General features: G+C 43.7%; 1 protein-coding gene across 1 annotated transcript in view; it reads left to right on the top strand.

Annotated features, from left to right (window-relative positions):
* Positions 1–18,305, top strand: part of LOC147906195 (transducin family protein / WD-40 repeat family protein) — a 170,334-nt gene that overhangs the window by 76,589 nt on the left and 75,440 nt on the right. Inside the window, exons 9-18 of the mRNA XM_087377003.1 lie at positions 350–438; positions 551–623; positions 766–825; positions 995–1,141; positions 3,215–3,256; positions 3,579–3,652; positions 8,795–8,881; positions 9,040–9,205; positions 12,769–12,846; positions 13,241–13,377. Coding sequence (XP_087233129.1) covers positions 350–438; positions 551–623; positions 766–825; positions 995–1,141; positions 3,215–3,256; positions 3,579–3,652; positions 8,795–8,881; positions 9,040–9,205; positions 12,769–12,846; positions 13,241–13,377 — 953 coding nt within the window. The remainder of the gene's footprint in view (positions 1–349; positions 439–550; positions 624–765; positions 826–994; positions 1,142–3,214; positions 3,257–3,578; positions 3,653–8,794; positions 8,882–9,039; positions 9,206–12,768; positions 12,847–13,240; positions 13,378–18,305) is intronic.

The raw sequence follows: 18,305 nt of genomic DNA, 5'->3' as shown, positions 1-18,305 counted from the left end.
ATGGGATAGTGTTTTAGTATATCTGGTGGAATAGTCCTATCTATGAGACCGCTACTCATGGCATGTGGATATGTTTGGTTCTGGGACATTGCCAAGCATCCTTAGAATGCAGGGCCACAATCAGGGCAGCTTTGATTGTATCATCTTGTGACTTGCCATCATGTATTCCAAAGTCTATAAACTGGCAGGGATCACTAATAGAAATATATGTGTTGTCTTCATTTTATTCTTGCTCAGTGCGCTTGAACTCCTAGTGTTAGTCAGTGCTTTGAGTTCTGAGTATTCTGCATTACAAGCATGCCTTACAATGCCTTATATGACTTTTGTGGATGGGCATTTGTTTGACCAGGAACCAAAGATGGTCAAACCAAAATTATCAGGGAAGGGGATAATGGTGTTGCATATTCTTGGAATACAAAAGAATTTCAATGGGACAAGGTATGTGCTTGAGCATAGAGTGGGAAAATCAGAATTTTATTTGGTATTTATGTATGAAACATCATTGTTGAAGGTTCAGTATTTTGTTTTCTCTACCCGGATCTCTGACTAGATTGGAGAAATCGTTGAGGGACCTGGCAATCTTGACACTAGGCCGACACTGAATGGTCTGCAATACGACTTTGGTGAGACTGAACTTTTTATTGTAGTTCTTTCCTTTAAAAGTTCAACTGTTCTTAATATGTAGTCGAAGTGCAACCCTGCTTCTCAGGTATGGACAAGAAATATTTTTTCTGTTCTGTTTCCATGCTGACTTTTTGTCCCTAGTGTTTGATGTGGATATCGGTGATGGTGAGCCAACCCGAAAGCTGCCCTACAACAGAGGAGGTAATGCTTTGTCTTCACGTCAGAAACGTGTAAAAGATTGAGCATTGTGCAAATATATGACATGGATTGCAATATAACATTTGGTCCGGGCTATGTATTTGAGGTAGTTTACAAAATCAGGGGTTGCTTGATTTTTCATTTTTGGGTACTGATCTAAGTTGTGTTGCAGATAACCCTTACTTTGTCGCTGATCGTTGGCTATTGGGTGAAAACCTTCCATTGACATACCGTCAGCAAGTTGTTGAATTCATTCTGCAGAATACTGGGCAGAATTCTACCATGATCGATACTTCATTTTCTGATCCTTATACAGGGGGTACATTTCTGAAGGCTACCTCTAGGGTTTGCGTGTGCAATTTTGATCCCAAAAACAGGTAGGAAAACGAGTGATTTGATACCAAAAACAATCCATCTAAAGAAATCTCTTGCAATTTCTTCACTTGCAAATCTAGTATCCAACCCATGAAGACTAGAGGAGATGCCCACATGTGACACAAATTTGGCTGCATCTCACTCATGTAACCTTGGATCAGATAGTTGTAAACACGAATAATGCACCTCTTAGCATGCTCCACATAGCTGTCCCAAAAGCACTGCTGAATAGACTCATCAGCTGATAAGCACTGTGGGCAAGAGGGATCAGCTCCAGAATTGCTCCTCCATTGATTTACTACAATCCCTCCATGAATAGAAAGCCAAAAGAAGAGTATTTCTGAGGGATTTCCAAAGCCTCCTCCAAAAATATATTTGAATCTCCGAAGGCATCTCAAAGCTCTCCCAATGGTGAGCTCTGGAAGGTCTGAAATTTTCTGGCATGACTTTGAATTCAAAGAAAAGAAGACCCTTTGTGTGGTTATGTGCACAATTCTCTCCCACTCCATTGAAGAGACTTGATGGGAAAAAGCCAAAGCCTTTAAATACCAAGAGGTACATCCGCCAAACGAGGATCTACCTACTAGCCAAAGCAAAACAGATCTGAATTACAAAGCCTGCTACTCTGACTGGTTGCAGGTGCACATCATTAAGCTACAACAGAATCATATGATTTGACTAACCTGCCTCCAGGATTTACTCTGAAGACCAAAGTGTCCTCACCACTGTCCCCCATTTGTAGAGGCCCACTCTAGAGGGATAGCTGCATCTATCTGAGCAATCCTCCTAGCATTCCCTTTGAGATGACTAGTCAACTGAGGGCAAGCCTTTAAGGCCACCCTGTCCAGCATTTAGGGTGGGGAAAGGTCCTGGATTAGGTCAAGTCTGCAGGGTCTGTAGAGGGCAGCGAGAAGTGCCTGTCTAGGGCCTATTTATGGGCTATACTCTTGTCAGAGGGAGTTGCATATCATAGCTAGGAGGTTGCAAAGCATCCCACAATGAGCAGTTTTTGTCTTTGTTTTGTTCACTTCGTCAAGTCTTGATGGGAACAAGTGCTGTGAATAGTAATAATGGCCAATATCAGTTAACAGTAGGTCCTAAGGGGTGTAGGATAGGGAAGGATATATTCAATGGCAGGTCTATGAGTTGGAGGTGAAGGGTAGAGTTAAATGTGAAGGTGGTCTTTCAGTGAACTCAAGAGTCACAAATGAAGGGGTATCCCTCTTCATGTGCCAACATGGATTCTCTCTCAACCACCTTGTATGCATGTGTATGCTCTTCTCTTTGACATCTTGCATGTAGGTGTCATTGTAGCAAACGAGTTTTATCACAAGGGCACTCTTCCTCCATTGGAGGGCCAATCTAGTATAATCTCATTGTTGTTATTCTGCAGTCAGTGTTCAATCATATAGGCCATTTTGCACAATTTACAACATACATGCTAACATATGGGAAGCCTCTTTTGCTGTTGTATGGTAAACAAAGTCGAAGTACCTGACAATAATGACTTTGCAAGCTGCAAGACATCACAGAAGAGGCTAAAGAGCATATTGGTGAGGCACAAGGCAAACAATAGACGGCCCACACAAGAATGTTAATCTTCAAAGATTGAGTTCCGTTTGCTTGAAAATTTGAAAAGAGGCTAGAGGAAAAGTGAATTTCTATCCTCAGCTTTTGTTGAGATATTTGGATTATCCAAATTGTAGAGGCCTTACGTTGGGCTCGTTTGCAAAGAGACAATTGAGGAAGATCCACAAGAATATTGAGCAAGGTTGATGGATGAGACTTTCTTCAAATGCCACATGTATAAGGAATCAATACTTGTAAGGAAAAATGTGGCAGTAGTTGTTTATACAGATGTAGGTATAGCTTTTATTTATCAAATCTTTATTTCTCATGATGTTTAATGCTTTACATACTCTCTCTTTCAAGTTAAAGGGTCTTACTTCAGAGAGAGTGTCATGAGACATCTGGATATGTAAACTGATTTGACGTCCATGCGAATTTTCTTTTGCAGCAAATGCATATGTACCCCAGCAGCAAGCATCTTTGACATCTGGTATGGAACTTTTAAGGGGTTGAAGGGATGGACATGTTGCAAGAAAGAATCTTTTATTCTGCTTGGGGATGGAAAAATAAAGATTGTGTGCTGGAATTTCTTCCTGGCTTCTTGGCTTATTGCCTATGCACAGAGCTGCCTTGTATGTGCTATTTGTAGATGCATCTTCAGACGTTAGCTTAGAAAAATGTCTCTGGTTTATAAAATTTTACTTCTAACTATGTTGCATATTCGTGTGATTCGACAAAGAATTCCTGTGCTGATAATCTTGTAGGGTTTGTTCTTCATACTTAACTCTTTCGGATTCTCTTTTCTTGTGCAGGCTCATCGACACCTAGTGGTTCTGGTTTTGCAACAAATGGAATGCAACCTTATACTTTGAAGCATATTCCTAAGGTTGTCTCAATGCTCACGTTAGTAATAATACAACATATATTGGCAATCCTACTCGTGTTTAAACACATGTACTTGATTATTTTCCGAGCATGTTTGAGAAGAATAAAAGAGACTAGAATCAAGCTCCTTTTTTTTTCAGAGCAAAGAAGATTCTATCAATAAAATCCTTATTCACATGGACACCAAGGAAAAGACAATTCCCTAATGAAGGTTACAACAAAGAACAAGGATATCCCCTCGGCTCGCCGCTCTATTTGGAATTAACTCGTACAAACTGCTGAACAAATACCCCACTCTGCTGGTTTAATGCCATATTATTTCACCGTCTAAGGATTAGAAGGAAAGGGCTTGGCTCCCACATATTGATAAAAGCGTCCCTCTTGCGCCTAGTGCAACTTGAGTCTCCCTGGAGTCTACCCCATCTATGGCAGTGTCAAGGTCTCCACGTCGTCTCTGTGATGTCCGGAGTATGGATGAAGGTCAACTCTTGCCCTACCGATTCAAAGGACGAACTCCCTTGAATGCCCTCTTACCCACAAGGAGGTCCTTTGTCTGTAACCTAGGAAACCTCTTGTGCCATTGCCCAATCCCAAATGTAGTGCCTCTATGACTCCCTTACAAAACCGGAACGACCAAACCCAAGTACGTACCCATTGCAAGGGCTCTATGTGCCAACAACCAAAGGAAGTCAGAGAACTTCCTTGGCTTGTAACTCTCCTAGAGCCTGCACCAAAAATCCCCGAGGAACCTCTTAGAGAGTTCTTGTATGTGCCAAGGCTCTGTTGCGGCTGGCATGCGATCAATCCTCCCCATGTGCATCTTCCTGCCCAATCTCACTGAATAGGTGAACAAAGGAATATGGGGGGGCGGGGTTTCTCCAAAACCACCATCTTGGGTCCTATTGCAAGTGTCTTCTCCCAAACCGAAAGCCTTCGAGACCCTTTGTTGTGGCATGGATCCGAGATACTATCTTGACTCTTTGAGGCGTACATCCTCCAAAGTCCTCCATCCTGACCTCCCGTCTTTGCATCTTGCCATCGTCCCACACCATAAATGTAATGAGGACTGACCTCAGGTACCCACCACCAAAAGCAAGATCACATGTGTTGTAAAATATCCAAGCCATGAATTGTTGCAGTCTTTGTGTGACATGTGGCTCCTAAATTGTTCTTAAGCTACACTCCCAATCTCCTCTATTATGATTTGGGATTTTCTAAGTCCTTGTAACTCTCTGTCTCAACGAGCAAGTAGGGGTGATATAGTGAAAGAAGACGACTCTTGCACTGTGTTGGCCATGGCTCGATTCCCAGGATAGATTGGGTCTCTGCCCTATGGTGTGTTTGTTGGAATGTTCTTAGGCACATCCTCATAGGGGAGTACATTCTTGGGAAGCGAGATTTTTCCCTAAGGTATATCTTGCATGTTTTGTGATTGGCCCATGCAAACCTAAAGGACCTGATTGGTCGTGATACGTAGGAGGACGTGACACTGAGGTGGTTTGGGTACATGGGTGACACGTGATGCTTCGACCATCTTCTTCTAGCATGGCGGTGATCTGAGGCGGCTATGCGACATTCTACTTAAGCTAGAAGATGAGATGAGATCAGTCCTTTTGTCCAAGGCCGTATGCCTGTTGTAGAAATCTTGAGCTTACGAGCATAGCCTCAGCTCTCAAGTCAATAAGTGTTAGCAGCTGCCATCACAATTGTAGGGGTCCATAGTAGAGTCGATCCTCGTGATCTCTGTGTCTTTGTATGCCAAAAATCCTCAGTAGACGTGAGGTAGTTGATCTCTGATTTATATGATAAATAGATCTTGTTTGGATTGCATATCGTGTCATATCTTTTCCTCTGATCATTCTGGTTAATTCTGTTCGTAATCAAGTGCAATATATAAGTGGTGAATAGCTCGCAATACCTAACAGTGTTTGGTTGTCGATCTCTGATAAGGTGGTTGAAAAGGAGGGGCTGCCGCCTCCTCTCTTCAAATGATGTGGGACACTTTTGGAAAAGTGTATTTTACACTGCATCTCATGCCCTCTGAGCTCCCACTCAAGCGAGAAGCCCTCAACCTAGAAAAAATCCACTTAGTACTGGGCTCCCAAGGGCCTCCCAACTCTGGTCCTATCTCATCAAGTTTTTGAGGGAGTAGCTCCCTCCACGGTTCACTTCGAGGCAGCATGCCTTTGATAGTGAACCTCACAAGCAACACACTGCTTTGGCACTCTGTGTCACCGATTCCTAGCCCTCCTCTGCACCATAAATGAATAATGACGTCCCAAGCCACCTTTGCCCTAGTCGGGTGGTCATTCCCTCTTGACTAGATGAAGTTTCTCCTCTAAAAGTTGTCTAGCATATCCCCGCTAGCATATCCCCAGTCTCCATGATGTCCTAAAACTTGTGAGAAGGCCTAAGCTCATAAGCTTCCAATGAGACTGAATTGATGGCAAACCATCCTTCCACGTGTTGTGACACGAGTACCCAGTATTTTTAAATTAGTATGCTAATCAATGGGATTAGTCAAGAGAAGAACATTGTTTCTAAGATCGGAGCCATTTTGAGTAAGATAGGGACGGAAAAAGTTATTTAAGTTATAGGTCATTACCTAGGGGTAGAAAGGGACTAGAATGATTAAAGTGTAGGGCAGGGGTCAAGGAACCATAGAAACTCTAGTACCTAAGTTTCAAGGGTTAACCCAGGTCTTAGGAAGAATCAAAAGGGCATGCCCCTCTCCTGGCCTAAGGCTTATGACGGGTAATGTCTATAACCAGAGCTATTGATTTGCTCTGAAAGGGCCTCAATCTCTAGATCTTCGTGATAGGATCTTTGAGAGAGACGTCCTGGCATTAGAAGTCAAGAATCTTGATAGCTGAAGGCTCCCCTCTCTATTGCTTCAAAAGAACAATTTCTGTGAGAATGATCGCAGATCTGTGCTAGACGAGTCTATCTTGGTAAGATGTCCCATTCGTCTACAAGCAAAGCATTGGCATGGAATGCATGGAAGACTAAGATACTCTACCGACTGCACGATCTCTCCATCATGGATGTACAAAGCGAAACAAAGCGTGGTAGATCCTCCACTTTCGTAACATGTGTGACTTCTCGGACGGAAGGAATAAAGGACTGATCCACTGTAACTGCATCTGTAAAAGATCTGTCCCACCTCTTGACAACATGATCAAAGCTCTGCCTTGTCTCATGGTCCATGTATGTGCAGTAAATACTCTGTATGAAGCCTAAGAAAGGATATGTTGGACATGAGGCCAGCTCCCAAAGGTGAGAAGTCATGTCCTTGTATCTGCATGGCGAAATAGCCAATCGCTGTGTGTGGGACAGCTCCATGTAAGAACCTCCTCTAAATGCTCTGGTTTGCGGAACCGAATGTGATAGCATCCTTTCCCCAAGGGAAAAAACTCTCTTGATGGGCAGTGGAGCCTGCCAAAGGTGCCTTAAGATCATTCTTTTGTGAAGCTTGCCAAATTTTCCTGAAGGTCATTTTTCAAAACGACTGGAGCTGGCCGATCAATAAAGAAGCCTCCATGGCAGATATTGTGCCATCCCAAATGGAAAGAAGGGTTGTGGAGGAAACAAGAATAGCGAGAATCAAAACGGCCGGGTGGGGTTGAGTGACTACAATGAAGTCCTTGGGCTGATGTACACTTGGGTTGAGTTGGTTCTCTCTCCCTTGCAAACCATCGATACTTGTTGGGTGTTTAGTTGAAGAAGATGGAATGGTTGACGTGACGAGATCACTCTCACAAGCATTCACATAGGACCTTCTCTTCGTGTTTCCATCCATCTCTTCTTTTGGTACCATTTCACCATTTGCAACATAGCCTGCACCATAAGTGTGTTTTGTTCGACTAATTGCACTGTAATGGTACAACCCACATGTAGTGACATTGGTAGATATGTGGAAGAGTGCAAGGCATCTTTCCACAAATGTGTTAGGCCATGGCTTGTTGGACCTGTGGCAACTGTTAGATTGGAGACCTTTTTCTTAATGTGCAGTGGAGGGCACAAATTGTTTGGCTACATCACCTAGATTTTTGAAGCCTTCAGCTGAATTGATTGGTATGGTGGCAATCTAGATGGGCACATTTGGAGTCCTTCTAAACGTTGCAAGGTGTTTGAAATTGCTTTTGGGGAAGAGCTGATAGATAAAGTACATCTCACTTCTCTTGGTTAATCTCTTATTCTGCTGTTGGGGACATGGCTTGGAACTACGGGAGTCTCAAGAGACTATTCTCATGTAACTAGGCGGACATCGAGAGTTTGATTTGGGATTGTGAGAGGTTTTATGCGAAGTATTGCCAAATGCATTGATGTTCATTCAGATACTCCTTGTTGACTTAGAGAGGAGCACATGGCATACTCAGAAGGGACTAGCTCTTTTGGAATCATGTCTCATGGCAGAATTGGAAGGTTTTCTGTCTTTAAGTATTCGATGGCCATACCATTGATGTTTCAAAGATTCTCATATGCACTTGGACTGATCTTAGTTACAACCTATGTGCCTTTTGGGACCATTATTGCCTCCAAAGCATCCCATGATTAGCTCAAGACCACCAAGGTATTTTACTTAAGACCTGGTGCCACAATCTTTGTTTTTCCTGTACATGGCATGATTTAGCATTATCCTTCGTCTTGATTGGTTCTTTACTATAGAGCTAGGATATCCCCTTTTCACATTATTTTCCTTTTGCATTTTATGGAATAGGTTGCTTTGATCATGGTCAAGTTTGTGCAATCATCATAGTGTGAGCTCCTCGAGCACCATAGGTTTTTCTGGATCTCATAGAGAACACTGATTGAGCATTAACGGTTGGTCCTCCTTGGATGAAATGCACGTTTTTGTTTTGATTCGTGAAGCTTAAGCTGTGGTTCGTCGATCAACAAATTTCCCTTGTTTTAATACCATCCATAATTTGAAGAAAGGATTCTGTTCTCTCTGAAAGTACTTGTTTCTTTGAAGGGTGTTGCTTTTGTGTTTGTGCTGTGTTGTCACTTCCAAGAACTCTTGAATTCATAAGTTTGAAAACCATCTTTCTTAGTAGGATACATCTCAATTCTCCTGGAAGGAAGATGCTGTATTGAAAATTTTCCCTTGTAACTGGTTTTTATTTTGTGTGTCTTATGGCAGAAAGGTATGCTTTATTTTGATTCAGCCCAATATGATGGAATAATGAGGAAATTGGAATCATTCAATTCATCTCTAGCAGCTGAGGAGGTAGGGCCTTTCTGTGAATGAACTCTTTACACTCTTCTTACTAGGCAATTCGTATGGGGTACCTTGCTTACAAACGAGATGAGAATGTAGGGAATTATGTGCTTAATTATAAGCTTTGAACAGTGCTCATGTAAAATTAATTCTATCATGTAATACAGGGAAAGAGGGATCTTGCTCTCAACAAAGTAGAGCTTTCAAGATTCAATGCGATGATTTCCATTTTGAAGGATGTATTGCATTATCATGCCAGCACATTAACAGATGATGATATCATGCCACTGAGGAAGCTGCTTATGTCATGGCCCACAGATATGTTATTTCCAGGTTCGGCTTTCCAGTGCTGATGAAAAGCACGCCTTGTCTATATGCATTAGTGTTTACTTACGTAGAAAGCTTTGTCCAAGTTGAAGGCAATCATAGGATACCATAACAAAAGATGGTGTGGGTATTGACCAACAATACAACAGGTGGTCAGGGTGAGTTACATGCATTCCTCAAGGAGCATTAAATCAAATTTCTAGAACCAAGACTCTGTGCTGCAAAGAAGTTGCTAGGCCCTTGACACATGCTGTGTGAATATGAGAGGGAATTTCCCTCTTGATATATAACCCCTAGAAGAAAAGACTTTTATCCCTGATCAATACTGTCAAATTTTGACTTGGAAAAGTATAATTCTTTGGTAGACATTGTAGCACAACATTTGCATGTTCTTACTCGTACTTAACAAAAGAATTGTACTTCTGAAAAACTTTGTAAGGTCCACAGGCTGTAGTTGAATGCAGAAGTGTATGCTTACATAAGAACAATCAAAGCTTGAAGGAGATCAACCACACATGCTCTTTTACAACTGCCCCTTCTCCAGAGATAATATTAACGTATTGCAGGTTGCGCCCAAATTGGCTGAAGATGCAAGGGTCTTGACAACTCCAAGAAATGGCCCCCCTCCATGATGATGAAAGTCTTGCTCTCTGATTGGCTACTCCCAAACTATGAAAGGGAGAGAAGCAGGCTGCTCCTCTTTTAGCACCAACATGCTGGCCTGCAAAGGCATGTCACAATTTGTGCGGACCTCTGATGCTTCTGCCATGCCTTGCCCTGCCACTGTGGAGCTGCTTTTTGTTGTCGCTCCAGGAGATGCCCTGACAGAATGGAAGGTCCTCTTATATAGGTCCCCTATTCCCTCTACCGTGATGCTCCTGTTGGCTGGCCTCTGATGCTTCTGCTGTGCATTGCCCTGCGACAGCCTTGCTGTTGATCCAGGTAATGCTATGAAAGGTTTGAGACTTGTCAAGGCCCCCAACCAATAGTCCTGTCTGCAAGGCAATGGTCTAAATGATGGCAGATAGCGGACCAGTGATGAGCTGCTGGCTGGTTCAGCTACCACATGCCAGCTGACATGGCTATCTGCTGCACTAACATGTACCCTTTGGCTGTACTGATTTGGTGGGGATTAGATGACTTTGGGCATGGCCCGAATCATAGCTTCCTCCCTCTTTTGTCCCGTTCGAAATTCATTAACATTGCCATAGGTTCTTAATGCAGAATTGTAAAGGAACAGATCAACAGAGAAGCAGACCAGAGAAACTCGGGAGAGAGACGCTCAACTGAACTTCTTATAGATGTGTACCCGAGGTGGATAGCTGCACCAATATTTTGCAGCACCAAAATCTGCAAGATGCAAAGGCACTTCTCTTCCTTGCTTGTGGATTGAAAGTGGAGCAGGGCAAGGCCCCCTTTAATATGTCCAAATGCTCTCGTTGGCAGCCTTGTAAGGAACCTCCTGGTCAGGCAGCTAGGGTGGCTACCTGTCGATTCCATCCTGCCAGATCTAGTACTTTTCAACTTGGTTGAATAGAATTGCTTGTCTGCCAAATCGACTTCCCTGTGGCTCCATAGAATGGGGTCTGAGGTTGGAGCATTGATTACAAACACCTCTATACTTAACACTTCAATCATACCGGGGGGCGGGGGGCGGGGGGCGGGAGGGGGGAGAAGAGAATAGCCCTCCACAAAGATACCCTTTCCAAATGTCTGTCTACCTCATTGGAGGGCTTATAAAATCGGTAATCTATGGTTTTAACCCCTCCCTGACCCAAGTGCAGTAATAACGCACGTCCCTTGAGCAATGCTCTTTATATATTTGCCAGACGACGAACCCTGGCTTCTCCGTTGAGAGCATCTTCACGTATCTTGGTTCATCATCCCCCATCCTTCCCTTTCTCAACCAGATTTTATTGGGATTTAGTGCTTGTGCATCTTGTGACCCTCATTCAGATTCACCCTCATATGCCTTCTTTCTGAGCTTCTGTGAAACAATATAGGACTCAAACTCCTCATGGCTAACAGGTTTGGGTTGCTACCCTGTTCTTAAGGGCCAGCAAAAGACCCTGGAAGCACATCCAGGACCATCAAGCCAATATTTGTATGTGCCAATTGCAGCCTGCTTGTCACAGATAATCTTTACCTTTGTCCAAAATTCTCTCAATGATTCACCTTCTCCCATCTTCAATGTGATTAACTGACTTTAAAGCTTCAATAACTAGATCAGCTTTAGCATCTCATACTAATCTTTTAGAAGGTCCATGCTTGATTGGCACTTGTGGCTGGTTGTATTTATTGGAGCATCTTAGCATTTGTGGTCTAGATCAAGACTACCATTGTCTGAACCTTCATTTATGAGTCTTTGTACGTGTCCTGTAATGCTCTTCACAGCTGTTAGTTGGCTGCGTCCCACCCACCGACCTACTAAAGCTTCCAGTACCTTCAGCTTCCGCAAAACATGGTTGGTTCCATACAATTTCCTAACCCCAAACCTTGAAATTTGGAGATATGTCAAGGATGCCATAAATTATGAATAAGCTGCTTGGAAGTCAACTTTACAGGACACTATGATCAATGCAAGTGACCCAAAAGAAAGCCCTTTCACTGTCTAGTTTGCAAAAACACGTTCAACAAAACTCTAAACAGGAATGCATCGATGCTGCATGTGAACCAATATGAAAGTTGTCGAAACTGTGTGGAAACAAGGACTCAAAACAGCATCCCAACTGGATCATACAAGAATCTTTACTGAATGCTGCCTGTCTCTTAATGGATGCTGAAAGCTGGTTAAAAAAAAAAAAAAACTGGCACTGTTTGGGACCACTTTCCCATGAACATTTATGAGAGGAGAGGAGTCCTTCAGCTTGTCATATGCACATAACACAAATATACACAACTGTATGCATATGTAGGATTCTTTGAGTTCTGAAACGTAATGCCTTTCTGCCAAATAAGACAGGATAGATCCGTTTATTTTATGGAGGTTTGCATGCATGTACTTAACAAGCAAAATCAACAGGATATCTTATAAAGCAAATGTATAAGTTCATTTTGCATTTTGACAAAACTTGAAAGGGAATGAGATTTCAGGGGCAGGAAATAAGACCTTGTGCGTGAAAGAAACATTTCCTTCTCAAGAGACATACGGATTACATCTGGAGTGCTATACATTTACCTCTATTTGGTAGGGGGACTATGTATGCAAAGGTTGAGTTTTGTTTTGCTTTGGGAGTTGGATTTATTCTTGAAAATTTTGCAGCTTGGGTTGTTAATGATGGAAAGCGGAAGAAGTATATTAAAAGAAGGATTGATACAATATTTCAAATGACTTCTCTTTCTTAAGATGATGTTATTTGAACCCTTTCAGAAGGGGTCCAGGGTGTTGCTTTTAGAGGACCCAGCATGGTTTTCAACCCTCCAAGCTGTTTGCATTTTCATTTCATAAATTTCTCAGAAACATATTAAGTTTTGTGATAAGCGAAAATTCCACTCCTGTATGCTATTATCCATTTACGTGTTGAATGCTAGCTAAGATTTTGGGGGTTTTTCTTTTGTCTTATGAACAGCTCTCGATGTTTTGAGGATCAATGTTCTTCATCCCCAAGGAGCAAGCTTGTTTGCTCAGTATTTTGAGATGGGAAAAGGTGATACTTTCTTTTCTTGAGCTTCAATTTTATTCTTCCCCCCACCTTGGTGGGGATGGTTTATGTAGGGATTGTGGTTAGAGGATAGAGCTGAGGGTTTCTGCAAGAGGCTTTAGCAAGGTTGCAAAGTTGATAGATGCAATAGCACAACTTCTAATGTGAACTCGAAAGCTTTATTTGCCATTGGCCCCTTATTATCTGGCAGGTGACTGGTCCCAAGTAATGCACTGCTAAGCAAATACCTTTGAGTAGCAGTAGGGAAGTGTTCTTGTTGCTCTAGTTTAGGGCTGCTCATTGAATTGTATTTGCTAAGGTAAATGGCCTAACATTCTACTCTACGAAATACTATTGTATGTTTGTCTCCTGGTTCTCACAGCTGTTTTTCCTATTTCAGATGTCCTTATGGAATCTTTACGAAGAGCGGCTGGGCCTCCAGGGCTTGATGCAAATCAACTCATGGGCATCAGGGTTGTGGTAAACTGCTTCAAGCATTCCGTTCTGAGAAGCTGGATCAGTCATAATCGCAATGAGGTCTGCTCTCCTTCTATATTTCTGAGGAAAACAATTATTTAAAAATTCTGAAGATGGGACTTTAGTGATGGTCAACAGTGAAGGATTTCTATCAAACCTCTCCTTTTAAATTTTCAAAAGTAAGGTGTTTTTTTGAAGTCAAGGTTTCTGCCCTGAACAGTCCTGATTAACAGAATTATACATTTTTTTGGAATAAAGGTGGCATTTCATGATTTCAATCTTTCACATACTAGTGCAGAGTACCATTAAACAGACAAAGGGAACAACTGCAGAGCAAGGTTGATAGCAGAACAGATTAGACCATTTATGTAGAGCATATGGGCAATAAATGCAGGGTGAGGTGGAGGGTAGGCATATGAGATACCACAAAGTCTGCATACTGCGTTATTTTCAAATGGACTATTGAGCACGATGGCCACAAGCTTCCACGGGGCCCCAGCTTCTGAGATCATTTTTCCCTTGCCCTGTCATCTTCTTCCCCTCGGTGTTTTTTTCATGAGGAATGAGCATTCTCTAGGAATGGTACACAGCGGAAGATAACAACGAAACACAAGTACACAATAGAAAGCTGGAGAGAATAAAATTCTTATTTACCAAAACTGCTGATACAGCTGATGACTGCTGTGATGTCCACCCGTGCACTGTCAAGAGAGCTTTGATGGTGATCTGGACAGATGCTGGATGGAGGACTGTGAGCACTTAGATTGAAGATAGCTCAAGACAAGAGGGGTGACTATTATATAGTGCGCCATGCGGTTCGGTCAGATTGACCGACTACAGATCCTTTCGAAGTTGTACAATCAAGCCTATAGATTGTGTAGAGGTGATACCATCGGCGGGCCAGCGGACTCCATCACCCTGGCCATGGGGGTTGCCGCCCTCTGACGCCCCTGGACCCTGCTTCTTGGGTCCCCCAAACCCCCCGTCGAGGCTGGTATCAAGATCTATCCCACTTGACTAAATGTCAAGTCCACATAGGTAGTCTCGTAACCATCTGGTCTACAGACTAAGACCCCTTCCAATGTCTATACTGGGGACCCTCCCAATATCTGGTGCCCATCATGGCTTCTCTTCATGTGGGGGCCTTACAACATTGGGCACTCAGAATACTGGTGAGTAAGTTACATGAGAGGTGGACATTGGAGCTAACTCTTAGATAACCTACCACTGCTCCCTCAGGATTGGAGCCAGAATGCAACATACCAAAAAGACATCACCTAGGGTATGGAAGCTTGGTTGACAAGAGATGACATGCCATTCCCATTGAGATAGTCTATCCATCCTATAGCATAGATGGTCATAGCATATTCAAGACTCGCTCCCTCCCTCTTGCAAGAGAGACGAGTTCTTTTCAGAGGACTGTCTGGGAGACAGTGACCAGCATTTGGGTAGCACACTACAATTTAGTAAACGGCCTACAACACCCTGGTCAACATATGGCATGATATCATCTCCACTCTCCATCCTAATGACCACTTGGGAGAGCAGGACACGGAGGGATCTAGGAAGACTAAAAGGCTAGAGCGTTTCTGCAAGATATGGTTTACAAGCATCTTTTCCACTGTACGGATCAAGGAATCGATTGGTTTTATAGGCCCTCATCTTGGCTGTTGGCACCTGTTTTAGAAACACTCTAGGCAGTGAATTGGGGTCATGACAAGCAAGTTGCATAGAAGCCAGCTGCCCCTTTTAATTGCTCAAGTATCTCATGGATTGCTGATCTATATTGTTTTCTTGTGTTTTCCACTAGAAGGTTCTTTTCTTTACTAGAGCGTTCAACTTATTATAATCTCTATGTAGAGCATGTCGACAAAGACAATATACTTCTAGTTGTATTATAGGTTGATTGGATTGGAAGAAGCAGCAACTGGAGGACATCACAAGCGTTCAAGACAACTGTGGATACAAGCGTTCTTGTTTGGGCATGGGGATCTACAGAGACGATACAAAACAAATATCTACAAAACTAAATACGCAAAGTAAATCCTCAAGAGATTTAGGTTGGAGGACTGTAAATCAACAAACACAAGTGAAACAAATTGAAATTTTATCAAAGAACGAGGATTCTCATGAAAAGATGAAATTGTATACAGGCAATGGGAAGCCTGATATATTTTACCACCACTAGAACAGACATGGCTTCTCCTATTAGTCTGCAGTGTCCCATTATCGGCGAATGCCATTGGAAAGCAACCAAGAAATTTTTTTGACATGCTAAGGGTACACTGACTCTTGGAAAATTGGATATGAGAGCAATCATGTGAAACTATCAAGGTATTGATCGTGATTGGGATGTCCGATGGATGTCCAAATGCTAACAGATCTATTGCACATTAATTGAACAGTGGATCTAGGCTGATATACTGGAGCAGCAAGAAGCAATATAGAGTTGCTCTATCATCTACAGAAGCGGAAAATAGAAAAGAAACAAATGCAGATTGTAAAGTTCTCATTAATGAGAAGCCTTGGGACATTGTGACAATTCTGCCTATGGCTTGCCCAAAGAATATAAGCTACTAATGGAGCAGACACTTGTCTCTGCTCTCTTTGGAGTCCAGTGCTAAAATTAGCAAATTTAATTACACCACTGTTTTGGCCTCCTGTTGCATACTTTTGCCCTGGGAATTAATTGCCTAGTAATTGGGTGCACATTCACAATTCCCAAGGGTCCGCTAGGGAATTTTAATTCCCCAAGTCCGGCCCCATGGTCGGACCCTTGCGCCCCAAAGGCTCAAGACAGTCACGCGCAAATTACGGGAGTCGCAAATCAAAAGTCCCATAATCTCACGTCCTTGTGACAGACCCCCCTCTTGAAAGAAGGTAAACGTCTTTGATTGCTTGCAAACCAAACAAAAAGAAATAATAGCAATGGAGAAATCAAAAGAAAATGAAATAACCAAAGTTGAATTAGAAAAATAACCAAATAACCAAATGTGAAAGACAGCCAACAATGCCACCAACAGATCAACCAAGTTTGAAATGAGAGTGACCCAACAAACTAACCAAACCTGAAAGGACAGATTTACTTAGTTGCACTATGAGAGACGAGGAGTATGAGGTAGCAGCCTAGAGAAAAGACGCGACCTTCACCCCGCCCGCTGCTGCCCTCGCCCCGCGCGCTGCCTAGGCTCCGCCCCGCCACTCCCACCCTTCTCTCCCCACGCCCTCCCCTCGCACCTTGGTCGCCACCCTGCTCGCCTTGCTGCGAGCCCCCTCCACTGGCTGAGTGCTCCCGCCTGCTGACTGGCTGCCCCCCTGCTCCGGTTCAGCCGTGAGCCTCTCCAGGATGGCGCATCCCCAGCCTTGGCCTGCTTGTTGGTGGCTTCCTTCCCGTGGCAGTGTGGTCTTCCAGGCTGGTCTTTTGCACCCTTCTCCCTCTCCGTGGAGTAGAAAGCGTATGGGTTGGGGGTGTTCGGGCATTTGGAGGTGTCGAGCCACTTGTGGCATGGGGCCTTGCACTTCTTCAGAGGGGAGTATCTTCGGCTTCAGCTGTCTCCCTTGCCCTGGCGGTCCTCCACATTTGCACCTTCACAACAGCAGTAGGTTCATCTTTCAGGAAGCGTCTCTCCCTTCCCGGTGGCATTTCTTTGGCGGGAGGAGGTTTGCCCTGCACTCTCCTGCTCTTCCGGAGTTGGAGTTCTCCTCGCAGCTTTGCCCTGGCGACATCGGCCATGGCCATCCCCCAGCAGTCCAGTTCGTGCCTCCCCGTGGTGGTGGTTGTGCTGCCCTCGTCCCATCAGCATCTCCAGGCCGCGAGTGGTGCACTGGAGCTGGAAAGACCTGGCCCTTGGACAACAACCCAGAGGGGTCGCGTCGGCTGGTGGCCTCCTTGCTTGGGTCTCCAAGCTTCTCAAGACTCAGAGTTTTTCTCGAAGATTCTTTTCCCACAGGGCGGCGGCCCTCGACTCCTTCCTCAGGGATCCCTTCTCCTTTGGCTCTACTTCTTGTCGTACCAGGAGGCTCCCCATGTGGGTTGAGGCGTGCAGGTGCGTGGAGCGGGCTACTGGAGTGCGGACTCGCCCCCCGTCAGGTGGTGGTTGCTCATGCTGGCAGGTCTCTTCCTATTGGCACCCTCGGGCGGGCACGATCGACGGGAGCTCAGTGGAGGAGGGATCCATACATGCTTGGATTACGAGTATCTCCAGGATTCACTTCATCAGGGATTATTGGTCGGCCTCGATTGCTGGATGTTGACTTAGAGGAGTAATATTAGTTGATGATTCACTGTCTCGAAGACTTTCTAGTACTTCCAGGATTCACTTCATCAGGGATCCGTAGCTTTTTTGGTTTCGCGGTTTACTGGTTTTCAGAAGACCCAGACTAGGGCTTTTTGTCAAATCAAAAATAAAGTCCATGGCTATGCTCTCCCATGGTCCATCGGGAATGGGCAAAGGACGTAATAGTCCAGGAGTCTTCGTGTGATCATACTTCTCCTTTTGACAGGTTATGCATGTGTGAACATACTCACCAACGTCGCGACTCAGCGTAAGCCAATAAAAGAAATGCTCCACTGCTTTAACTGTAGCATCAATACCTCAATGTCTTGCATAAGGTGGATCTTGACATTCACTCATAACCTTTTGCCTTAGCTGCTTAGTTACACACATCATCATAAACCCATCCTTAAGCACATAATGGTCGTGCCTTTGTCCATTATTAAGCTGGTCATATATTTCAGCAAATTGCTCATCTTCTGCATAGTAATCCTTCATTACATCCAACTCATTGTGATAAGCAATTGTCACAGCTGAAACTTGTGGCTTCCTGGACAAAGCATCTGCAACCACATTCTTTTTGCCTTCAACATGTACAATCTGAAAATGAAGGATTGACAAGAAGTTTGCCTACCTCATGTGCTTCTCAGATATCTTAGATTGCGTCAGAAAGTAGCGCAAAGACTGATGTTCCGTCTGTACTATAAAATCAGC

Source organism: Dipteris shenzhenensis, chromosome 1 (assembly GCF_047967505.1).
Source record: "Dipteris shenzhenensis isolate YYH24624 ecotype China chromosome 1, Dip_SZ_1.0, whole genome shotgun sequence".
Classification (NCBI taxonomy): domain Eukaryota; kingdom Viridiplantae; phylum Streptophyta; class Polypodiopsida; order Gleicheniales; family Dipteridaceae; genus Dipteris; species Dipteris shenzhenensis.
The sequence above is the reverse complement of the archived record's forward strand: the minus strand, read 5'-3'. Positions and strand labels throughout refer to the sequence as shown.